The sequence below is a fragment of the Lissotriton helveticus genome, chromosome 4_1 (assembly GCF_964261635.1).
Source record: "Lissotriton helveticus chromosome 4_1, aLisHel1.1, whole genome shotgun sequence".
In the NCBI taxonomy this organism is placed as follows: Eukaryota; Metazoa; Chordata; class Amphibia; order Caudata; family Salamandridae; genus Lissotriton; species Lissotriton helveticus.
Window position 1 is genome coordinate 1,359,983,546 of NC_136063.1, and position 26,556 is coordinate 1,360,010,101.

Genomic DNA, 26,556 nt, shown 5'->3' on the forward strand with positions numbered 1-26,556 from the left:
AATCGGGCCATCCATGGACGGCCCAGTGTGCATCCTATTTGTAAACAAACAGTACTTTAATCAAACAGCAGAACAAAATACTAGACACAGTTGCATTCCTGGTTACGCTTCCCAGTAAGTGCTATACCGCCCTAAATGTACTTTCTTTCCACCGTGGTGATCACAGTAGTAATACTCTTCAGTATTCTGTGGGAAAAGACATAAACAGGCACAGGTCAGATTACTTCACTTTTACCCCTGCAATTTAGATATGCAACTCAAGTCAATAGTTCCTACCACAGGTACCAATTTGGGCAACAAGTCTTAAGCCCTTGTGCTTGAGTTCTCAGAGTGTATCTATGTCCCTTGATCGGTTTGTAAGCTAAGTTATGTGTTAGCGGCTCAATTGTGTTTTTGAAGGGGGTACAACTTGCGACCTTGGTCTTCACAGCAGCGGCTTTGTACAGGAATCACTGAATGGGCTTAGCACAGGAGGATCTGGTACAGTAACATGCGGTAGTTGGCAGTTACCCCCTCCAGGCCAAGTGCAAAAGGATCCCATGGAAAAGCATCTCCAACCTTCAGGCTGATTTGTCAGTGGTGTAGGGACTTTGGCAGTTACGACCACCTAGGATGTTAGGCCGCCATTTAGCAGTGACGCAGCTCCCGCCTCTTTCGCTTTTGCAGTGGCAGCACCAGTCATGACCCACTGCAGGTTCCAGGGGATACAATTACATTGGTGTTTGTGAAGTCTTTGGGTGGCTCACAACAGAAGCACATAGAAAGCCTGAGTGACCTCTTCATGACAATGGTCACATCTAGGTCACTTTCTAGAGTAGTACACTTTCAGGCGGTGTCCCTCTCACTAGAAACGTGGTGGAATTATATTTCTGAACAGTTTCTCTTTCCTCAGAGCTAGGCACACTCTTTCCCTTTTAGCAAGCATGCAGGCATCTAGGCACTAGAAAGACCCACAGCTCCGCCTTACGAAAGTATAGACTTTAGGTGATGTCCGCTCACCTGGGGAAACTGACTGTCAGGCAGACACCAGTACTGCTCACAAAGTAGTCCTTTGAGTAGTCTTTGAAGCAATCTATTCCTTGGTTGGGAAGTGAAACTGAAACCAAGTGAGGTGGTATGAATTTCTATTTTAATCACATTTTCATGTCATTTGATATGAATCCATTATCTCAAGCTTTAGAATTAGGTTGGGTTGACTCCCTTTCAAATGACACTTCCTTGCTGCCATCCAGACACAGCATTTGTGTAAGGCAATGTATCTCACAGCAGGAAGCAATGATGCTGGCTCCAAGGAAGAAATACCGAAAACACAGGCACAATGAAGAGTGAGATCTCTGCATCAGCCTTCCTCAAGCATTAATTAGGGATAGACCAAAGGGAAGGCCCTCCTAGAAATATCCTCACTTTAAACAACAGCAATTGCAGTGTCACTGCTCAACTCTGTAATGTACCAAACAGGAGGGCTCTGGAAGACCTAAACACCCCTCTTGCAAGCAAAGCCTGCTTGGAACATAGCATTTCTAAAATCCACCCACCAACCATTCAAATGCAGGTAATATATTACTACTGTCTGAGGAAACTATCACACTCCATCTTGTGCCAGGACAAACCAGGGAAACCCAACATGGATCCCACTGGCTCCAGTATTCAGATTCATCCAACACACAGTGTCCTACTACCATTCATATGCTAAACATGCACTGTATATAAACACCCACTCATTATACACACTGAATATCAGTGCAAGCTTCTAGATCTCAAAACACAAGAGTAACTTTACATAGGATGGGTCACCAGACAGCGCTCTTTTTGACAGAGAGAAACGAGTTATGGGCACACTGTAAATTACGAAGTACAGTATGTTGCCACAGCTGCTTTACGTGATCCATGCAGGACAGGAACAGTAATTCATTGTCTACTATGAGTGCACAATTAATGTGTGCATTCAAAGCAAGCCTTAGATGGGCCTGGGCTTCTGTGCTTACACTAGACTAGCATGACACCAATGGAAAAATGAAAGTCAGGTTACCTGTTTCACATATAGTTAGGCACTCACAGCAGGTTTACATTTCTGTTGACCTTATAGGGTACATTCAATCCCAAAACAGCGTATAGTCTCTCATTCAGAGATTACCATGCAAAAAGTCCTATCTTGGCTAGTTCTGCAACTCATCCCCACCTTCACAATGTACCATGAATTGAGGGCAAGAAAAGTGTGTGATTGGTTAGTGTTCAGCACCTGTAATCTGATGACTATATCGGGTTAAAAATCATTATGTAATTTAAGCACAACAGTGAATTTTACATTCAATAACCCCAAATTAACATTATTTAATATTTGTTTTCCCGCAACATTGTTTAAAGAGTACTTGCCATTAGTTAATTCACTAATATTTTTGTTGATCTGCTCTCTGGTTTCTTTTGGGTGTTCCTTGAAATCTACAATTTCCAGCTGTGATGGGTAGGGCTTCTTGGTGGAGTCGATGAATTCCTGAAAGATGCAACGTGAACTGGCTAAGTGCATTTGGTCAAATATAACACAGTCTTAGAAACATATGACATACCTTAGCTGAGTTAAATTCAGATTGTAGATCCATAAAGACCAAAGCCAATATTTCAAACAAACTTCAGATAGTTTTAAAACGTGTGTATATTCTACAAAGAAATAAATTACCACAACAATCTAATTAGGAAGAAATGTGTTTTTGAAAGACTATGCTCTACATTCAAATGAAATGACACATTAGGTGACACACCTGTCTCCTAAGCTAAGCCTGCCTGCTCACAGCCAGCTACCAAGGGTTGAGCAAGGGAATAATTTATTGAGACCTTTACTGAAACGTTTATTGTGTTTGTGGCCTTATTACTCTTGATTTCCCTGATATTTTTACAAACGTCGCCTGCAGCACGCTCAAGTCCATACAGTCTTCCGTATCTTGAAAAACACTTATAGAGCATTTCTTTACAAGTTCAAAACTGCCCCATTTCCAAACACTGACTATTTTTTTCTAATTCAGTAATAGGGAACCACTTTTATTTTAGCGACCAGGCCTATTTTCTGTGCCAGTCCAACCCTGGTCGGCTTAATTCACAACACAAACATGGGAATCCAAAATAATTACATGTTCTATGTGCCCCTCTCAGAACCCAATTATAAGTTATAAATTAAGTGAACATGTGTGATTATTTTCACGGATCAGGATCTAAACCAAAAATACACAGTGTGACATAAAAATGTTTCTAAGTTAGCTCAATCAGATGTCTGTTACTGGTCCTTAAAACATATATCTGTTTTAGCCAATTGATGTGGAACCTAAATCACTTTGGACCAAGAATGACAGAAAAATTATAAAGCAGGGATGTGTGGAAGAGAGGTGACAGATTATACAAAAACTCTTTCAAGCAGGTTTTTAAACTGGATTTAGGACAGTCAACCATGTTTCAAAGATAGTGGCTCTGACTTTCAAACTGGGAAATTGTTATATTCTGTGGTCATGCTCTACTTCAAGCTCGTTGTATATGTGCATGTTATTATAGATTAGGAAAATACGCTATTTTTGATGATCCTAAAGAAATAGAGCCATGCGTGGGGGTATTATCCAGGAAAGACGCTATAGTAAGGGGGGGATTCCTTATTTGGAAGTGTTGCCCTCACACACCCGTCAAGATGTCATGCTTCATCACTTGGGCGAATTTGCTACAATGTCCCACGGGCCCTGCAAGAGGGCTCTTTGGTGGAGATCTTTTAAAGTAAACAACGCTGTGCTGGTGTGAGCAGACTGGGGTAGGAGACAATACCGACCACTACAAGAGATAACCATCTCATACAGTGAGTGCCTGTTCTTAACTAAGAGGCTATATCGTTTGCTAAAAGGGGGTTGGATATATATTTTGTAGGCAACTGACCTTCGCCTTTTCTTGCGCCTAATTTAGTAGTCATACCCAAACTAGGACACATGTGGGTAATCTATTGATATCCACTACCTGAGTTTCCCTCTCAAGAATCTGGGCAGGGTTATATTTTGCTTTTTACTTCTATTACACTATACTCGGTCCTGATGAAACAGCATGGATCCCTTCCCTTCTGGACCAATAGGGAGTGAAACATGAAGACCTAATCCACTTCCCCTATGACTAAACAGCGTTTCCTCATTGTTGGTAAATACCAGTTTGGCTTCTGTTTTTGACCTTTCTAGGTGGATCCATGATTTAATAATCTCCCTTTTTGGGTACCACCACAGTATTTTCAACCCACCACCTCCTCCCAGGCCTTCAAAACTAACCTCAAAGCTCTCCTCCTTCAAAGACACTTCTAAATGTAATCCATGTCCTCTCTATTATCTGAAGGAAGCCCTTCCATTATAGAAAAATCTACATTACATGACTATGGAAGTGTCTTCCCAGTGTGTTCTTGTGGTTTGAGAGTCTGCCATTTATTGCAGTATTATCTTTCTTCCTGTGTTTGGTACTCGTGTGTAACATGCACCCGTCACTTTCTCTTGTAACACACTGTTTTCTACCTCTTACATTTGTTTATCTTCGATACCTGCACAAGTGCCACCATGACCTACGTAACGTTTGTTCTTGTGCTTCAGTGCCCTCCATATATTGCAGTATTATACCTCTATGTTTACTTTGTACGCTTTTGTAACCTGCACACGTCACTTTTTCCTCCTGTAATGCACCGTTTGCTACCTCTTGTATTTTGTTGGTTCACGATTGTCACTTTTGTAATGCACCGTTTGCTACCTCTTGTATTTGTTGGCGCACGATTGTCTTTTTTGCTTCATTTAATGTAACGTTTGCTTTTGTATGTTGTTCACTTGTAATGTTCTCATGTATCAGTTCTGTTCCTATTGTGAAGCGCTCTGACACCTTCGGGTAAAGTCAGCGCTATATAAAAACGCACAAATAAATAAATAAATAAACCAATGCACCAGCTCCACACATTTACACTCACTATGACAGCGTTTTTTACTTTAAAAGATCTCTGCAAAAGAGCTCACTCACGGGGCCCATGGGGTATTGCAGCGCCGAACCTACCAGGAACAAAAACGCCCAATATTGAAGCATGACACCTTCAGGGGTGTATGGGGGCAACACTACCAAATAAGGAAACTCCCCCATTACTCTAACATCCTTCCTGGACAATAGCCCCCCCTCCCCCATATGGATCTATTCCTTTAGGAACAGCTACCTCCTTGTGTTACATACTTGTTCTTAGGAGCTAGGGTACTCAACCTCTTTTTCTGCTCCCTGTCCACATCTCTAGTGATTTGTGCTTTTTTTTATATACACATCTCAAGCATTGTTACAAGGATCGTTGCTAATAATTTGCCATTTTTACATTAATCTGTGTAATCAGAGCTCGGGTGAAGATCATTGTCTTATGTAATGAGGCGACCTAAGAATCACAAAGATCCATGAAATTGAGGTATCAAATACGGGAGTAGACGAGTAAAAGTAACATATAAAATTATACAAGAGAGGATTTCAGAACCTAGAATCAGAAGCCAAAACTTAGATGAAAGGAAGAAAAATACACGAGAGAAAAGTAAAACGGGAAATAGATACAGGAGACTTTCCTGGAAACTCAAATATGCATTATTGTACGTGCATTGTAAGACTACATCTGCTTTTTTTAAGCTTACCTTTGTGCAGTTAAGTGATTTGTCAACATACAGACGTTTAATCAGATTCAAGGAATGTGCATCAGAAATTTTTGCTAGGTCCGAGGCTAATGATTGGTATCCAAAATCAACGTCTTTGGCGGTTTCTATGTGAAGTACCTATCAGTAAAAAAAATAATGCAGTAAAGAAAAAAGCGCTAGGATCTATTTGTGAAAATTAAATACCAGATACACTGGAATATATAGCAGAATAGAAATGTCAAAGAACTTCCTCATCTTTCAACATAACATATTTAAAGTGCCTGAAACAATAAAAATACGTCAATAAAAAAATTTAAGAATTGAAATACAAATAGATGCTATTTTTTGTATATCTGATATACCTTAAATTGCATTGAAAAACTGTGATTAAAAATACATACATTTATAAAATATTTTCTTCAATATTGCTGTCCCACTCAGTCTTGGGGGTTAATTTTGTAGCATCTCATTAGGTAACACATCCTGTCTGCTTTAGGTTGTTTGGTGATAGAAAACCTCATGATTTCTGGAGAAAGCTCCAATTCTTCTGCCAAAAGATTCTCCTCTAGGCGAGAATCTACCCACAGAAGTTCCTCCAACAAAATAAGCCCCGACAGCAGAATAATCCAAATGGGAGAACCATCACCTCCTTCAGAAATGTATGCACATTTTGTAAATCATCCCTAAGCTCTTTCCAACCATAAATTCAAAGTAAGGGTTTTTTCAGATCATGCAGATAACAAAAACTTTTCAGATTTCAAAGGACCAGCTAGAGCAAATGTCTTGTGACTGACTGTGGAATCACTACCTAGCTTAATTGTGCGATTTTGAGTGAAGTATTTTTAATTCCGTGTTTGTACATTTCCATACCATAAGTGAAGTGTTTATTAGTTAATGCTGGAACGAAGAGCAGTGTAAAACATTCCACAGTTCCAAAATGACCCTTCGGTTGCCCATCGAAAAAGCAGCTCGTTGGCGAGAGAGAGGAAATTCTAGGGGTGCCTTGGACATGCAAGAACACTCAAACGGGATTCTTTTTGTTGTTCTTATTAATGCTAAAAATGGTTTGGATTATGCCCTATGCAGCACCATCTACCCAATACATAATTGATTTCAAAGTGTTTTTATGTGTGTGCTACCCACTCATTTAGTCTTTTCCTAAGTCTATGATAGTGTTTGGATGTTTGGCTGCCTAAGGATGATGTGTTTAATGAGCAACTCCCTTGGTCTACTCGACCTCTGATGCTACCTAATTGAATGATGCTTTCTCCGAAGGTATTTGACCTCTTCCCCAAGGATGCCCATGCGAAGGGCAGAGAGTCAAGGCCATCTTTTTATAGTGTGTTCCTTGCTTTGGCCTGTTGTTGCCTAAAAGGGCCTAGGCTAGAACCCCTGCCCAATGCCCTCATATCATCCTCTCCTCCTTGAGTCTTTCCTTCCCTGCTCTAATCATAACAAAAACCCAAGTTCTATATCCATTGATTTACAATTTGACTCTTACTCCCTGGAATACTGTTACACCCACTCCTGTGAGTTTTCCTTTACTACTACTAAGTGGAAGCCACTGAACCATTACTGTAGTGTCAGTGCCTTACCAGTCCTTAAGATAAAGTAACTATTTCCTTCCGAAGGACGTTTCTCATTTTCTTTTATTGGCTACATCGTAGCACTCACTCTTGGGAGTCGCCCTTACACACCTGCTGTTAAAGAATCCCATAAATTAGGGTTTGATGGGGTCATGTGGGGCTTAGGGTCTGGCCTCAGCCATTTCATCACCTAGGTACATCCTCCTGTCTCGCCTTAAATCCAAGAACTACCTACCTCTTTAGCACTAACACTTATATCCTCCTCTAATAATTTCCTCAGTGTCACCCATTCTTAAGGCTTGCCCCACAATTTCTTGGTGGACTCTATTGACCCACTATGGTGATCTCAATGGTTACCCTTGGATGCTCTTGGGCTGCAGCATGTATATATTTTTAGAGGACCAATATTGAAACAGTAAAGTGGCTATCTTTCAAATGTGCTACCTTCCCCTCTGGGTAGACCTTATAGACCTACTACTTTGGTGGCTATGGGTATCCTGAACTGCTCTAGCTTTGCTTCTGGGTAAACCCCCATAGAGCTAATACTGTGGGGTCTGTGAATATCCTTTGGTCTCCTTGGCTGTGCCATCTCTGCAGCTTCGGTATATGAAGGGTCTTCCTCCCTGCTTCTGAATGACTACCATAGACCCATAGCCTCTTTGGCTATTCTCAGCTGCCCCATCTCCAGCTCTGGTGGAGCCTATAAATCCAGTATTGTGGTCTCTGTTGTTGTCTTGGCCTGTGCTAGCTCTACTTGTGCCTGAACTTCATGGACCTAATACTGTGATGTGTGTGATTTATCCTGTGTTCTACTATCACATTCCCTGTACACAGCCACACACAAAGGGGGATTAGGGGTGACTGATGGGCCATCCATGTCCTGATGGCAATGCAGGGTAGGATGGGAGGGAGCAACTGATACTTACACCTGAATGGGCTGTTTCCTGTCCTCACACAAAGGGGTGCATACCCCATTGTTGTGAGTCTGTAGCCAGGGCAGGAACTCTGTGTGCTTCAAAGGCCTTTCTTGAAGTCTCCAACACTTTAAAGGCACAACTGGGGATAAGTACTGGATCTCTGACACCTCCCACGTAGTACACTTCTGCCAGGAAGAAGGACTGCTGTGCTGCTGAAAGGACTGTCACTCTACTGGACTGCTACTCAGCTTGACTCCAGATCTGCTGTTAACCTGCTGCCCTCCTTGGCTGGATGTGAGAAGGACTGGACCTGAATCTCTCCAACCCAGAACCAGAGTGACTCCAGGGGCTTGCTGGCTTGCCTCCTATTCAAAGTCTAAGGGACATTAAAGATGCCCACCCCATCCACCTACAGCAGCTGAACTCTGCCATATGAGACTATTGTCTTGTCAAGTGGTGCAAATCTATTCTTGAGCCCTTGGAAGTGGGCATAAAGTGATGCAACTGCCAAAATCTGTGCATCGCGTAGTTGCACCGCTCTGAATCAAAGCATCCCCTTTGACTAAGATACATCGCAGCTGCTGTGAGGATCGAGTACAGCACTTTGCCATCAGCACGGCACATTCCCTACAGCTTCGACGCATCTCCAACTTTGCGGAGCTCACAACCGATGCATCACATACACCCAGAGGATCGACGACGACACATCGCCTCCTCTGTCTGCGCCATGCATCGAATCTTCGTTGAGAACGCAAACAAGGACAAGAGTGTGCCCTGTATCTTACCCGCACTCCATCGTAGTTGGCCTGAACTTTTGGATTTGACCCGGTCTAGTGTGACCAGATAGCCCTGGTTGGCGCTTTGTGCTTTTTAACACTATATTTCAGTTTATTTTTGGTATCTTTTTGTGTGGTGTTTTCACTGTTTTACTGTTTGAAGTGTTGCACAAAAACTTCACACATTGCTCTTAAGTTAAGCCTGACTGCTCTGTGCCAAGGTACCAGAGGGTGAGCAAAGGTTAATTTATGGTGTGTGTCTAACTTACCCTGACTAGAATTGTGGTTCCTGCTTGGACAGGGTGCATACCTCTGCCAACCAGAAACCTAATTTCTAACACATGAATTTTTCGCTTTTGTGGGAACTGTTTATCTTTCTGAGTTTCACTGAAAGCTGGATAATGAGTTTTCAGCGTATGTTCTGGGGATAGGTTGACCATAATGTACAATCCTTTGGAGATACTTCCTGAAGACAATGCAGCTGAAAACTTCCTTTGTGTGATGTCTGGAAAGAAGTGTTGAGCACGTTATCAGGAAATGCTGGATCCTGATAAAGCTAGTTAGATTCAGATGCCCCTTTCTACTCTCTTGATACCACATTGCCTGTCCTGCTCCTGCTCAAACAGTTAGACACCCGAGGAAATCCATTCATCTTCACAGACAGATGTTTATTTGATTATGTCTTCAGAGGCTTTACTTGCTCACACCAGCTGCTTAACTTCCCCATCCTCAATTGAATCTTCAGCTTGGCACTAGGGAATGTCCCTTCAGGGGGAAATTAATCTTATTCAATTAACATATGACAATCTTTAAATAGGTTGTCTTTGTATATGCTAGTTTGACTTGCTTTGGATTATGACTAGAATCCTAACAAAAGTTCAAGTCGTACAATACATACAACTTACGTTTGAGTGACATAACAAACAGTTATAAGAACTACATCACATAAGGCAAACTATAGAGAATAGCAAAATAAAATTACAAAATGATACCCCTACAAAAATTACAATATGTGCAAAGTTTAATAAGAAAATAGTATAAAAAACAATACAATAATTAAACAGTGGTGCTCGCTTAGTTACAAAACAAACAATAGAGAGACAATTAACAGTGTAAACATAGACAGTGGCTGAGGAAAAAGTTTTTTACATAGACTGTTTAGATAAAACAAAAAAACTGAAATAGCAAGGATTGCTTCCTCTTCAATAAAGACCACACATAGGCGTTAATGGCGTTTCGACCAAGCTAAGCTTGAATGGTCATCATCAGGACAAACAGTGCATATTGGCAGAACATCCAACAAATAATTTTGTTCACAAATTCAATAAGGGGCAACCTCATTTGCGCCCTCATCGGTCTGGTAGCCCCCACGCTCCTCATGCCTCCTGCTTCCTGCTTCCTGTGCCTTAACTGCCTCCTGCTGCCTGCGCCGACTGCCTCTCCCACAAGCGCCCCAGCCGCCGCAGGGCCGCCCGCCAGCCCGCACTCGTTTTTTCCCACCGCTGCCTGCCGCGGCCCCGCCCCTCCGCCAGCCGATAGGCTCCCCTGCTCCCCCCTCCGAGCGGACCCTCCCTCCCGGCTCCCTTCTTAAGGGGACCCCGACTCCTCATCTGGAGCGACCACTGCGCCCTCATCGGCCTGGTCGCCCCCACGCTCCTCGTGCCTCCTGCTTCCTGTGCCTTACCTGCCTCCTGCTGCCTGCGCCGACTGCCTCTCCCACAAGCGCCCCAGCCGCCGCAGGGCCGCCCGCCAGTCCGCACTCGTTTTTTCCCACCGCTGCCTGCCGCGGCCCCGCCCCCCGCCAGCCGATAGGCTCCCACGCTCCCGCCTCCCAGCGGACCCTCCATCCCGGCTCCCTCCTTATGACGCCCCCAGAGCGACCGCGCAGGGGGAGCACCGAATGAGCGCCGAAGGTGCGCCAAAGGTAAGCCCGTCTGCGCCCGTCCGCGCCTGGACCGCGCCCAGCGCCAGAACCCCTGGTCCCCACCACCGATGCAAGACTCCACGACAGACCTACGACGCCGCCACTCTCAACGCACTCAATACCGGCCGGAACCCTGCCTGCTACCGAGCCACCCCGAGACGCACCAACGGACCCTTCGCCTGCAAAGCCTGCCGCTTTATCTGCCACCGGACCTGCACCGCCCCTGCAGACTCCAACACTAACAGCAACCACTTGAAGTGCATCGTGCTGAACACCCGATTCGTCCACAGGCACGCCGTGGAACTCTGGGACCTGCTCGACACAACTGCACCGGACGTCGCCTTCCTCACCGAAACCTGGATGAACGCCTCCTCAGCGCCCGACATCGCCACAGCCATCCCGGAAGGCTACAAGATCACCCGGAAGGACCGCGTCAACCAGACCGGAGGAGGCATCGCCATCATACACAAGAACACCATCCGCATCTCGACTAACTCCGACAAAACCTTCCCCGCCACCGAGCACCTGCACTTCCAGATACACACCGACCCCAAAACCACCCTCCGAGGCACCCTCATCTACAGACCACCGGGACCACGCACGCGGTTCAGCGAAGACATCGCAGACTTCATCAGCCTGCACACCCTTCCCTCCGCCGACTACATCCTCCTAGGGGACCTCAACTTCCACCTGGAGAACAACAACGACAGAAACACCACTGCCCTGCTGGACAACCTCGCCAACCTCAGACTCAAGCAACTGGTGGACACCCCCACCCACTATGCCGGACATACGCTGGAACCTGTCTTCACATCCAGCAAGCACGTCTCCTTCAGCCACGCCACCGGACTCCACTGGACTGACCACAGCTGCGTCCACTTCAGCTTCAGTGGAACTACGACCCACCTCCATCCGCAACGGGTCCCCCGCCGCAGCTGGAACAAGATCACCGCCGAGCAACTCACCACCTCCCTCAGCCAGAACACTCCCACCAGCACAACGGACCCCAACGTAGCAGCCAGCAACCTCAACAAGTGGCTGACCGCCTGCGCCGATGACCTCGCACCACTCAAGAACCCTCCCAGAGGACCCGGAAGCAAGAAAACCCCCTGGTTCACCGACGAACTCAAGGAATCCAAGAAGAACTGCCGCAACCTCGAGAAAGCCTGGCGGCTCAACCGCACCACAGACAACTGGACTGCCCTCAAGCACGCCACCCGCAAACACCATCAACTGATCCGCGCCACCAAGAAGACGGCACTCAAAGAACAACTGGACAACAACGCCCACGACAGCAAAGAACTCTTCAGCATCGTCAAAGAGTTCTCCAACCCCAGTGCCGGAACCAGCGACATCACTCCCACGCAAGACCTCTGCGACTCCCTCGCCTCGTTCTTCCACCGCAAGATCGCCGACATACACAACAGCTTCGACTCACAGACCACGCACCCTACCACCGAACCAACGCCCGCCACCACCACCCTCTGCAACTGGACCCCGATCAGCACCAAAGACACCACCCGCATGATGAACTCCATCCACTCCGGATCACCAACCGACCCCTGCCCACACCACGTCTTCAACAAAGCCGCCACCATCGCACCCCATCTCCGAGACACCATCAACGCCTCCTTCCACACCACCACCTTCCCGGAGAGCTGCCGAGCTGACCGCCCTCCTGAAGAAACCAACAGCGGACCCCACCGACCTCAAGAACTACCGTCCCATCTCGCTCCTTCCTTTCCCGGCCAAAGTCATCGAGAAGACCGTCAACATACAGCTTGCCGCCTTCCTCGAGACGAACGGATCCCTCGACCACTCGCAGTCCGGATTTCGGGCCAACCACAGCACCGAGACTGCCCTGATCGCAGCCACTGACGACATCAGAACCCTGATCGACAACGGGGAAACAGCAGCCCTCATCCTCCTGGACCTCTCCGCAGCGTTCGACACAGTCTGCCACCGAACCCTAGTGAAGCGCCTCAGCAACATCGGAATCCGAGAGAAAGCACTGGAATGGATCATCTCGTTCCTCACCGGAAGAACCCAGAGAGTCCGCCTCCCTCCGTTCAGATCCGAGGCCACCGAAGTCATCTGCGGCGTACCACAAGGATCTTCTCTCAGCCCGACCCTCTTCAACGTCTACATGAGCCCCCTCGCAGCCATCGCACGCCAACACAACCTCAACATCATCTCCTACGCTGACGACACCCAGCTGATCCTCTCCCTCACCAACGATCCCACCACCGCCAGAGCCAACCTACACGAAGGGATGAATGACGTCGCCGACTGGATGAGAAACAGCCGTCTCAAACTGAACTCAGACAAGACGGAAGTCCTCATCCTGGGATCATCACCCTCCGCCAGGGACGACTCCTGGTGGCCCCCGGCCCTCGGCACCGCCCTCAAACCTACAGACCACACACGCAACCTGGGCTTCATCCTGGACTCCTCCCTGTCAATGACCAGACAAGTCAACGCCGTTTCTTCCTCGTGCTTCAACACCCTGCGCATGCTCCGTAAGATCTTCAGATGGATCCCCACTGAAACCAGGAAGACCGTCACCCAGGCACTCGTCACCAGCCGACTGGACTACGGGAATGCCTTCTATGCCGGAACTACAGCCAAACTCCAGAGAAGACTCCAATGAATCCAGAACGCCTCCGCACGACTCATCCTGGACATCCCCCGACACAGCCATATCACCGGACATCTGAGAGAACTGCACTGGCTCCCCGTCAGCAAGAGAATCACGTTCAGACTCCTCACCCACGCACACAAGGCCCTACACGACCTGGGACCCAAGTACCTCAACGACCGAATGACCTTCTACACGCCCACGCGCCAGCTACGATCTACCAGCCACGCACTCGCCACCGTACCTCGCATCCGCAGAACCACCGCCGGAGGAAGATCCTTCTCCTACCTGGCAGCCAAGACTTGGAACTCCCTCCCCACTCACCTTCGACGCACCCAAGACCATCTCTCCTTCAGGAAGCAACTCAAGACCTGGCTGTTCGCGCAGTAACACACCCCTTCCCCCAGCGCCTTGAGACCCTCCCGGGTGAGTAGCGCGCTATATAATGCAGTGATTGATTGATTGATTGACATTAATTACTCCTGAGGTCGTGGAAGGAGACATTTAATCAGTAAGATAAGAGTCAATCCAAAATAAGACCATACATATATTTGAGATTATCAGAGAAAATCGATTCCCTCTCTTAATGGCCATATATGGCGCCATCACCGCCCACAAGAAATATCAGGAAAAATCTTACCAGCCCAGAGCTACGAGCATGTGTACCAATCGGCTACTGAATTGTACACATGCTCCTAGCTCGTGATTGTGCCGTATCTGGCATAGAAGCGTGCAATATATATATATAATGCACTTTGCTCCCGTCAACTCCTCCTATCCCACAGAAGCATTTTTTTTGCTTACAGTACACAGCCTAAGCACAAAAGCTATTATCATAATTCCCAGGGATTTCAGCGTGGTGAAGTTAAGCAAGTCGTACAAATGCACACATGGTCTGCACTGCTAGACATTAGTAAATGCTAAGGAGTATCCTACAGGAATATTGTATACAAAATATCGTCCTTCAAAAATATTGCGAAGGTATAGTTTCACTATACTTACTATATACCACATATATGTACTATTTCGATAAATATTTTTTCAAGGTACATGGAATTCAGAATATTTAACATATGCTTACTGTCACAATATTTTTGTTCTCTGTGGTCGCTTCTTTTGGCCCCATAAATGAAACGAGCTGCTGAATGGAGAACAGATTTAAGGGGCGACAGGTGGGATTTGGGGAGGCCAGTAAGAAGAGAATTGCAGTAGTCCAATCTGGAGAGGACCAGCGATTGCACCCTGTCCTTTTTTTGAACGGCCCCTCTGGACAGGATAGCCTGTTTTCTGGATGGTCTTCTGGCTGACCGGATGCTCCCTATGGTGCTCGAAAGCACGGCCCTGCTCTGTGGTACAGGGAAGCACGGTAGCTTGAGGCTTGCTGATGCCTACCGGAGTGTGACCGGAGCGGCATGCATGAGAACACGGACTTACAGCTGGCCGGTTGAGTGCTTTCTAGGGACTGAAATAGTGAAATCTCCCGTGGTCGCCTGACCTGACCAGCCGCCTGTAATTGTCCGTGGTGTGGCTTGCGCACCAAATCCTCACTGATTCGACCCCGGGGCATACAGAACTTTCACTCTTTTTCTTCCCCCCATAGGGCTCTAGGGGCGTTTACTCAGCCCCAAGGTCTCTGGCGGTTCCTGTTTGCGTATGCCAGGGATATTTGTTATGACTAGGAGAAGATTTAAAAAAAAAATAAACCTAAACTATGATGCAGCACGGAACATATTAAACGTGCATTGCACATGTCATGATTCTGCAATAAGCTGAGGAAGGAAACCCCAGCTTTGCGTGTTACTCCTCTACCCCTTTCGAGCCTGGGAATATTCGGAGCTTTCACACATGTCGCCTGAAAAGGGAGACCCATTTTCCCACAGGCCATTACTCCTCTAACTTTACACAGGCCTTTCCCTCAAACTTTCCAGCACTCAAAATGGCTGAATCCATAAAAATAAAAGCAAAAAAGGACTACCCAGCATTACACTGACTGACTATGGAAGACACCTTTTCTCATCGACATAAAAGAGACTACTGTGTGGTGCTGTGATGATTTCTTATACAAAAGACTGTCTCATTTTGTTAAAACTCTGAAAATCAATAAAAAGTTTAAAAAAAACATAAATAATATTAACAGCAATTAAACAAATGCTATTAAAAAGCATATATAAACAAATATGACACATTAATAAATTTAACATAGAAATAATTTTTAGAGAGACATTTTTCAAAATAAAATTATATAAAAAATGGTAAAACATGAAAACAATAGGCAGGCATTGGCGTGGCCGGTGGGTCTTGCCTTTGGGACTTTGTAGGTGTTTAGTTATCCAGCACAATGTCCTTGGTGCAACAACATCAAGTGTTGCACGGCTGAGCGCTTGTGGGGTCCCGAGGGGGAGGCCTGTTGGCTGTGCCAATGCTTGTTTTGAGAGACTGTTTAATGTTTAGGTCTGGCCTAGAGATCTCTTTAACTAATTTACCATCCTCACGTATTCAAAAAAATTAATAAATAAAAATACACAAAAAAAAAGAGAATACTCTCCCTGAGGTCCTCTCAACAGAAATTGAAAGAGGACTATCGGATTTCAAGGTCCTTCCTTTGCATCTACCGAGGCGGGGGCATAGTTCTTTTGAGCTGACATTGCAAATCAAATGACTTAATATAATCTAGGTAGCCCCCTGCCATAACTTTTGATTATTCTTGTGCAACTGTCATTTTTGTTGGCCTGGTGGGCAGGGTGAGGTCCCATCTTAGGTTTATTTAAAAAGTTTCCTGTGCCCTACCGCAAAATGGCTGGACTAACAACTAAACTAAGAAAGGACTATACATTCGTCACCATTGTTGGAAAGAGACATAGGACTATGATTAAAGGTTGATTACAAATTTGTTCAGGGAAAGTGACAGAGGACTACCTCCCTAAGAATCCAACTTCATTGAAAGAGATATAGGACTACTCCTTAGTTCAGAGCTAACATGGCAGCCATATTAGAGTGGTATTCAGGATTATAGTGAAGCTTGAAACTAGTCTGCCCTCGAAAAGCTAAGTCACCTAAGGAGGATTGAAATTTCGTCGCTATATTTATCCTCCTTCTACTAGGCTGACATATCAATTGAGGAGTATTAATAATACAAATAAGATATGAAATTATCATTCATAATCATGACAGGAGCACATCTGAAACTTGTAGGAAGGAATTCCCACTTTTAGGGAACATGGGCTTAATCTAGGAGTGAGACACACTCCTTCGCCCCTACCGTGGCATGCACAACTGCGCAGCACTTGCGCTAGATGCTACGTTTAGGCCCTTTATTGAAGATGCCCCGCTGCCCAGCAAGTAGTGGGCAGCTGCCACGTTTAGGTTTGTGCCAAGTGCGCACCTGTGACTGTCGCTGCATTGGCAGCGCACCCTGACTTTGGACAGAGGGCATGTGAGCCCCTGAGAGATGGCCAGATGGCCCAGGGGACTATTACATTTGTAGGGCACAAAGCTCTAGTGTGCTTTTTATAGGTGCTAGGAAATATAATGTTTGTAGTATGTTTTATGCACCTTGATTTATGCTTATAGATGTGCTTTTATGCTTATTAGGTTTTACCTTCTACGTCTCGACTTTTCTACCTTTCAATCATGCGCCCACCTAACCCTACCCAAAACTCTACGCTCGTGCGTTACGGACCCAACTCCTGGTCTATTAACTACCCTAACAAAATGCTAAAAAGAACTTCAAACACAGTACTCTAAAACAACACCCGGAAACACTCATTGTAGATAACTACCACTCAGCGTCCAACGGCAGCACGAAAACTAAATGGCTAAATGGAAAAACACCTTCTATCTTCACCTCCATGTCGCCAAGTCAGTAACCATTCCCTATGGTGAAAAAATCTCCACTACCATATCCCAACCTTCAAAGGGGAACTCACCATTTCCATCTACAGAATAGAACCATTCTCGTACAAGCCACCGACCCGCACCTCACCACTTTTGACTGCTACTTCCCCACACTTCTCTCCTCGTTAGCTCAACTGAGCCATCAAACCCTATCTCCCCCATCCCTCACCACCCTCACTAATAACGTGGAACTGATCCAATCTCCCTGCCCTAAAGACCCTCTCCTCAACTCATGGACATCCACCATCACTCACTTCAATCACACAACCCCTATCATTACCCTCCGTCGCCAAACACCCACCACGAGCACATCAACTGTGCACACCAGGAGAGACAAACTCACAACTAACAATCCCCACAAGGCCGATCTCGACAGTTTGGTCACTAACCTTAGCCCTCCTGCGACTGAAATCCCCTCAGACACTCCCCTCCCCACCCCTGATAATCCGAACCCTCCCGCACAATCTTCCCCGACCCCCTACACAGTCCCTGTTCCCCTGACCCTGTCTCCCCCCCCCGGGTCTAACGCCATTTCCAATCCTTTGGTCTCTCTCCCCCCTCCCTCCTCTGCACACTCCCCTTCCACTGCCGCACTCCGACATACACAACCTACCTCGGACGCCCTGCCTAGAATTTCTCGCCCTCCTCACCTGGACACTAGTCCCACTTCTCCTTCTCTGAACTCCTCAAATGGGAACATGACTAATCCGGCTCCCTGTGTACAACCTCTCCCCTCTCCTAATCCTAGGGACTCCATCCTATCCCTGACCCCTGTTAAATCTCCCTCCATAGACCCAAGTCAGTCTCGACCCCTGCCTAAAACCTCACACTTTTTCAGTTTAATAACACAGCAACTGAACAGAATGGAGATGAAAATTAACTCCCTTACTGCTCATTTCCTTCACTTACAACAAAACCTCCTCAACAGAGCTAAGCCACTGTGCTCCCTCTCCCTGGGTATTACTGCCCCTACCCCACTCAATACACCTCCCTTGGCCCCACTCAATACACCTCTCATGGCCCCTACCCCATTCAATGCACCTCCCATGGCCCCACTCAATACACCTCTCATGGCCCCCAGAGCACCCCTCGACCCCCCAGTCCAGCAGCGAATCAGACACTTACAGCTAGATTCATGAACGAAAAATCGTCTCGCAAAGGGCCAGATTCCCAGAATCTGGCCCTTTGCGAGCGCAATTTTTGCATTTGGGATTCATCATCCCAAATGCAAAAATCGCTATTTGCGAAATCGCATATTTGCGAGGAATTGCATTTAAGGAATCTCTATTTGAGATTCCTTAAATGCAATTCATTTACCAATTTTAAATTGCGAATTCGCAATATTTGGCCGCTATTTACCACGAAGTCTGACTTCGTGGTAAATAGCGAAAAAATAGAAAAAAGCACTTTAGTGCATTTTTCTCAGATGCATGTTACACACACACATGTCCTTTGGACATGTGTGTGCGCAACACCTGTGTAAATTTACATTTCAGGGGTGCTACAGGGTGTCCTATGGACACCCCTGGCACCCTTGAAATCGCATCCTTAATTGCGATTAGCAAATTGCTAATCGCAAATAAGGAATAACTCCCTATTTATTCCTATTGGCATGTAGGCCCATAGGAATGAATGGGAAGTTATTCCTTATTTGCGATTAGCAATTGCTAATCGCAATTAAGGAAGATGTAGGAATCGCAATATTTTTTGCAATTCCTACATGAATCCCGTTTTGCAAGTCCTTAATAGCGATTCCTTATGAATCGCTATTACAGACTCGCAAAACGGGACTTTGATGAATCTAGGTGTTAGTCCTAACTGGCATAGCAGCCCTTTTCGGTACCGAAACCAGATGAGATCAATGACTCGGACCTCGCTTCCAAACAGAAGTCAGCCCCTTTCCACATCCCTGTTATTATTGGCACAAACAGAATACCTAATACTGTCCACTCGCCTAGACCCCCTGCTCAATACACCTCTATCCACCTAACTCCCCCCATCATCGAGACTGCCCGCCCTCTCTCTTGTATGCTCCTAAACTACAGATCAGCAGTACAACATGCCACTGACATTGCTGAAGCTCTTCCGCTGAAGAAATTGACATCGCTTTCCTCACTAAATCCTGGCTCAATTTCCCGCCCCCCCCCCCAGGGTACAACATAATCAGACAAGACAGGCCGATCAAAACGGGGGGGGGGACTAGCAATCATCCACAAAGCTGGAATACAGATTACCAATCTCAAACCTGCAGAATACCTATCGTTTGAATACCTGGGTGTCGAACTCACCACTAAGGGCACCTCATCCATCAAATTCCACACCATCTACCATCCGCCTAGAGAACGTACTCTCTTTCCCGAAGAACTAACAGACCTAATAACACGGTTCTTCTTGACAGACACCAAAGACGTGTTCCTGGGTGACCTCAATATCCACTGGAACGACCCTAAAGACTCCACTGTCCTGAACCTATCCAACCTTCTGGAAATACATAACCTCAAACAACTATGCAATAAGCCAACTCACATCAAAGGTGCAACACTAGATGCGATCATTACCAACAACAAACTGGTCTCTCTGAGAGCGATTTCTCCCATTGACTGATCCGACCACCTCCTCATCCTGTTCAGGATTGACACACCGGTCAGCCACCAACCTATTCGTGACGTTAAACCTAAACTCTTGACCAGAAACATCAAAAAAGTCCCATTATCCGAACTTGAATCCATGATTTATCCACATCTTCAACTTCATCCCTCATCATGGACGGCTGATGACCTCACTACACACTTTAACTAAAAAATGACAGAGGGTTTGGACCAAGTAGCTCCACTCAAACTCAAACAACAGAGGCAAAACAAATCGAAACCCTGGTTTAACGTGGAGCTAAACGATGAACGGCGCCAACTCAGACAAACGGAAAGGGCTTGGAGGCTTAACCCCTCGACCTTACACCTAACACAACTTAGATCTGCTCGGCAGGCATACAAAAAACACATTTTCGGGGAAAAGGCGTCCTTTTTCCGCATCCAACTAGACCTGGGAAAAAGCAGACCGAGAGAACTCTTCCGCATTGTCAAAAACCAAACTAATGGCACCCCCTCTCAAGATATCGAAGCCACAAATGAGCGATGTGAAGAAATTGCCAACTTCTTCACTAATAAAGTCTCTAAAATTGATCAATTCTTCATACAAACTGTAAACACTCCTTCCCTCATAACCTGTCCCCCTTCTACTTCCCTTGACCACGCAGAAAGAGCTCTGTATAAGGACAATCAGACCGGCCACCAGCTAAAAAACAATGCGCACTGGTCCGACTTTGAGCTAATGGCGGAAATCGAGGTCTTCAAGATAATTTCTAATCTAAAACCTTCCTCCCCCACCATGGACCCCCTCCCTTCCACAATCATAAAAGAACTCAACCACATCATCTCCCCTTTCTGGACAAAAATCATCAACGCCTCTCTCACCTCAGGCCGTGTCCCAGACTCCCTTCAACTAGGACAACTCACGCCCATTCTCAAGAAACCAGGGGCCAACCCTAATGATCTGAACAACCTCAGACCTATCTCAAACCTCCCATTCCTTGCAAAAACATTGGAGTCATGTGCTCTCCACCAACTCAATAAACACATTGATGAGTTCAACCTCCTCGACACCTTCCAATCGCGATTCAGGAAAGGCTGTAGCACTGAAACAGCCATACTCAACGTCTTGGACGACATTCGCAAAACCTTAGAAGATGATGGTGATGCCTGCCTACTCATCCTTATTGACCTATCTGCAGCATTCGACACAGTTAATCATCCAGCTCTTCTTGAGACCTTGTCGAAGCGCTCCGGCATAAATGGTACTGTACTAAAATGGTTCACCTCTTTCCTCCAGCATCGCTCGCAACAAATTAAAATCAACTCCTGTCTCTCGAAGCCAACAAAAGTCACACTTGGGGTACCACAAGGCTCCTCCCTCTTCAATCTCTTCATGGAGCCCCTCACAAACATATTAAAAAAAGCTGGAGTGAGTTACCACCTTTACGCGGATGACACCCACATCTATTACAAAATCAAGTCCCCCGATGACATCCAACACCTCAATACCACTATAGCGGAGATCCTAACTTGGTTCAACGTCAATCACTTAAAGCTCAACCCAGATAAAACGGAACTGATCCTATTGTCTCCAAAAAGCAACCATCGTCCTATCCAAGAGTGGCTCAAGAATCTGGTTGCTCTAAACTTCCCCCTCGTTCTATCTGACTCAGTTAAGTCGCTAGGCATCACCCTTGACAAGAACCTATCAATGGAGGCCCATCAAAAACTCTGCAAAAAGTGCTCTTTTCTCTCTTAAACACCTCAAGAAATTGAAACCTTTTCTTCCCTATGATGACCTCAAGACAGTAGTTCAATCCCTGGTTCTCTCTAAAATAGACTACGGGAACGCCATCCTTACAGGGACTCCTAAAGCTCACCTAGCCCCTCTAAGGGCAGTGCTGAACATGGCCGCTCGACTTGTATCTGGAGTAAAAAGATTTGAACACATCACTCCAGCTCTCAAATCCCTGAAATGGCTTCCCATGGAAGGGTGATGTATTTACAAGCTGGCCTGCATCACACACTAAACCCTCCACTCTCCGGCCCCCAACTACCTGAACAACAAACTGGTTAGAGCAGGTCACGCCAGAACACTGAGAAGCTCCAACTCACTCCTTCTCATTCCGCCAAAAATGAAGAAGAAAACCACCCAATATTGATCGTTTTCTGGCAACGCTCCCAGGATGTGGAGTGCTCTCTCGGGAGTTCTCAGATGCAACCCCCCCTTCTCCTGTTTCAAAAGAGACCTCAAACTCCATCTCCTTTACAAATACTTTCCTGAACAACGTCAACTAACCTAGACCTCAATACTCCGAGTTGACTCCCATTCAAGGATTGTTGATGAATGGACTATGCTAATCACCTTGTTTTTCTTGTTTTCTCTCCCCCTTCGTTGCACAGTTTTTTATTGTCCATGCTGTATTCTTTATCCGTGGTTTGCTTACTTACTGTCAGCCTCCTAGGTAATATAAGGCCCTTCTGTTTTCCATAATGTGTATGTGAAGCACTCTGATACCCATGGGTCTAGCTAGAGCTATACAAAACTTTTAAAATAAAAAAATAAAAAATAAAAAATTATTTCCTCTGTATTTTACCTGTATTATAGCACGGCTTAGGGTGTGCACATTTCCACCAAGGAACATCACTTACCTTGGGTAGGGATGTGGTTTTTATAGTCTGGCTTGACAGCAAAACTATCACCAGACAATTATGTAAGCCTTCATAAAGAGGGGATTTTGCTCCACCCACATGTTGGGAGCCAGGAGTACTTGCTTTGATTGGGCAGAGGTTGTGGTTTCCACATGAAAACGTGCTATTAAAGTGTCCTAGCTAACTAGATAATGTATACTGTTATCCCTGGCAGCAGTACAGATGGGAGGAGGGCAGTCTTTAACCTACATAGGGGTTTTGGTCTGAGTTGGCAGTGCAGCTCCAAATCCTCCTGCCTAGCAACACTGGTGGTGAACCACCCCCTTCGATCGTTCCCCGGTTCAATTAGCTATTCAAGGAACTAGTCAGTCATCTACGCTCACGGTACCAATGACTTCTGGTGGTGGGGGACTTCAACTACCACTGGGACCATAGAACCCAATGCCAGTCAGCTAGATGAGGTCATGACCACAATGGGGCTTCAACAACTTGTTAATTCCCCTACCCACGACAAAGGACACACCCTCAACCTCGTCTGGACCACCCAGCCACCGGCTAGCCTGACAGACATCAGTCCTTGCGCTTAGTCAGACCATTGTCTGATCAGGTGCCGGGTTCCACTTGCCACTCGACCGGCCCAACCACCCCCGGAATGGAGAGTGTTGCGATGGTGGAAAAAAATCGAGGCAGGCGACATAGTGGGAACTCTGCGCAGAATCTTCCCTAAAAGGCACCTAATGGAGAACCTTGATAAGGAAAGTAAGTCCCTCAGTTGCAGGTTGAGAGAGGCATAGACAAGGTGGCACCTGCTCGGAGGGAGAGAGTTAGGAACAAGGGCAAAGGGGCCCCCTGGTTCAATGAGGACCTGAGGCGAAGGAAGCAAATTCTGCGCCAATATGAGAGGTCTTGGCGCAAATCATATGACCCAGCAGCGCTCGCAGTATACAAAGCAGTGTTAGCTACATACAAAAACGCTTTTTTTTTTAATATCTTTTTATTAAACAAAACGACATTACACAACTCAAAACTGACCAGAGCGCATTGAGTACTTTCACATATACATATAGAGAACATAGACTTCCAGAGGTAGACAAATAAAGCAAAATATAAAGAATTGGTTTAGGTGTCTTCCAAATCCACACTGGCAGGGTCCATCTCAGGTGGTGTGCAGATGTCCCCACGATATGCGTTCCAAACACCCCAGATCTTACCCCACTTGCGAGGCCGCCCCCTAGATACATACGGTAGAGAGACAAAATATCGAAATTAAAATATCGACATACAATAATATCGATGTTTTCATTTCGATGGTATAGAATATCGATGTGCAAAATATCGATAGACAGAATATCGTTTTTAAGGTATGTATGTTACTAATATCGAAATTTACTAATATCGAAATTGTGTTTAGTCTTATGTATTTTATTATGTTTTTTATATTTTTGTAAAATATGTTTTTTAATGTATGTTTGGAAATTAGTAATTTTGTTTACATTTTGCGTTTTAGTATCAGAGCGGGTTGTGGGTTTATAGGGGAATAGGGTGGGAAGTAATAAATAATTACTTTTTTTTTTGTAAAATATTTATAATTAATAATTAATCGTTAATTCGTTATTATTAATTAGTTATTTGAATTAATTAGAGTTAATGTAGTAGTATTTACTCTTTTTTGTTAGTGTTAATTAACCCCTTCCATGCTGATGACGAGCTCAGCTCGTCATCAGCGTTACCTACCGTGTGCTGATGACGAGCTGAGCTCGTCATGTAACGCGGTAAATCGTAAATTGCCGCACACAGCGGGAAAAGCCGCCGCAACGGTGCGGTTAATAATTAATTGGTAATTAATTATTATTAATTAGTTAATTAAATTAATTAGAGTTAATGTGCTAATATATTTAATTTGTTGTTATTGTTCGATTAATAATTAATTGGTAATTAATTATTATTAATTCGTTAATTAAATTAATTAGAGTTAATGTGCTAATACATTTAATTTTTAGTTATTGTTAATTAATAATTAATTGGTAATTAATTATTATTAAGTGATTAAATGATGTGATTTATTTATGTGTAGTGGGTTGTGTGTTTATAGGGGAATAGGGTGTGATATAATTACATTTAATTAATTAAAGAGATTGTATTTATTTTTGGGTATTTATTGTTAATTAATTGGTAATTAATATGTGTTAATTAGTTCATTTATAATTCCATCAATTTAATAATATTAATTTTTATTCATTGATTATTTGATATTTATATTAATTGTGTTTTTTTGTATGTGTAGTGTGTTGTGTGTTAAAGGGGGAGTAGTGTGGGAAGTAATTTTTACCCCCATGCTATCCAGCCCTTTCCCTACTGTTGCATCCTCTGGAGTGGGAATAGTAATTGTTACCCCTACGCTATCCAACGCTTTCCCTACTGTTGCACTCTCTGGAGTGGGAATAGTAATTTTTACCCTTACGCTATCCAACGCTTTCCCTACCGTTGCACCCTTTGGAGTGGGAATAGTAATTGTTACCCCTACGCTCTCCAACGCTTTCCCTACTGTTGCACCCTCTGGAGTGGGAATAGTAATTTTTACCCCTACGCTATCCAACGCTTTCCCTACTGTTGCACTCTCTGGAGTGGGAATAGTAATTTTTACCCCTACGCTATCCAACGCTTTCCCTACTGTTGCACTCTCTGGAGTGAGAATAGTAATTGTTACCCCTATGCTATCCAACGCTTTCCCTACTGTTGCACCCTCTGGAGTGGGAATAGTACTTTGTACCCCTACGCTATCCAACGCTTTCCCTACTGTTGCACTCTCTGGAGTGGGAATAGTAATTTTTACCCCCACGCTATCCAACGCTTTCCCTACTGTTGCACCCTCTGGAGTGGGAATAGTAATTTTTACCCCTACGCTATCCAATGCTTTCCCTACTGTTGCACCTTCTGGAGTGGGAATAGTAATTTTTACCCCTACACAATCCAACGCTTTCCCTACTGTTGCACTCTATGGAGTGGGAATAGTAATTTTTACCCCTACGCTATCCAACGCTTTCCCTACTGTTGCCCCCTCTGGAGTGGGAATAGTAATTTTTACCCCTACGCTATCCAACGCTTTCCCTACTGTTGAACCCTCTGGAGTGGGAATAGTAATTTTTACCCTTACGCTATCCAACGCTTTCCCTACTGTTGCACTCTCTGGAGTGGGGATAGTAATTTTTACCCCTAGGCTATCCAACGCTTTCCCTACTGTTGCACCCTCTGGAGTGGGAATAGTAATTGTTACCCCTACGCTATCCGACGCTTTCCCTACTGTTGCACCCTCTGGAGTGGGAATAGTAATTTTTACCCCTATGCTATCCAACGTTTTCCCTACTGTTGCACCCTCTGGAGTGGGAATAGTAATTTTTACCCCTACTCTATCCAACGTTTTCCCTACTGTTGCACCCTCTGGAGTGGGATTAGTAATTTTTACCCCTACGCTATCCAACGCTTTTCCTACTGTCGCAATATGTGGAGTAACTGTATATATTAATTTATATCTAGAGTTTTAAATTTATTTTAAATGTATATGTATTATTTATTATTTTTTAAATATGTTTTAATGTTTATATTTAATATTTGTAAAATTATATGTATTTTTAAATAATTTTTACATTAATATTAATACATTTAAAAAAACGATATTTTTAACATCGATATTTTTGTACTACGATATTTTTTTCGATATTTTTGTACTTACCTTTATGAAGATATAACTCCGATATTTTTGATGTCGAAATTTTTGTCTATAATTTTGTATGTAGATATTCTGTCTCGATATTATGTCATAGATTCATACATACACAGACCTCTCCCGGAACATACACCAGTCAAGGTCCTCCATCCACTTCCCAACCCGTGGTGCCTGAGCCGCACCCCAGAGTTGAGCAAAATTGCGCT

At 45.0% G+C, this 26,556-nt stretch overlaps 1 protein-coding gene across 2 annotated transcripts in view; it reads right to left on the reverse strand.

Moving 5' to 3' along the window:
- The window catches only part of SERPINB5 (serpin family B member 5), a 142,618-nt gene that overhangs the window by 43,617 nt on the left and 72,445 nt on the right, over nucleotides 1-26,556 (reverse strand). For both annotated transcript variants that reach the window (XM_078687912.1, XM_078687911.1), the window contains 2 exons: nucleotides 5,652-5,789; nucleotides 2,374-2,491 (listed from right to left, as the gene is read on the reverse strand). In XM_078687912.1, coding sequence (XP_078544038.1) covers nucleotides 2,374-2,491; nucleotides 5,652-5,789 — 256 coding nt within the window. The remainder of the gene's footprint in view (nucleotides 1-2,373; nucleotides 2,492-5,651; nucleotides 5,790-26,556) is intronic.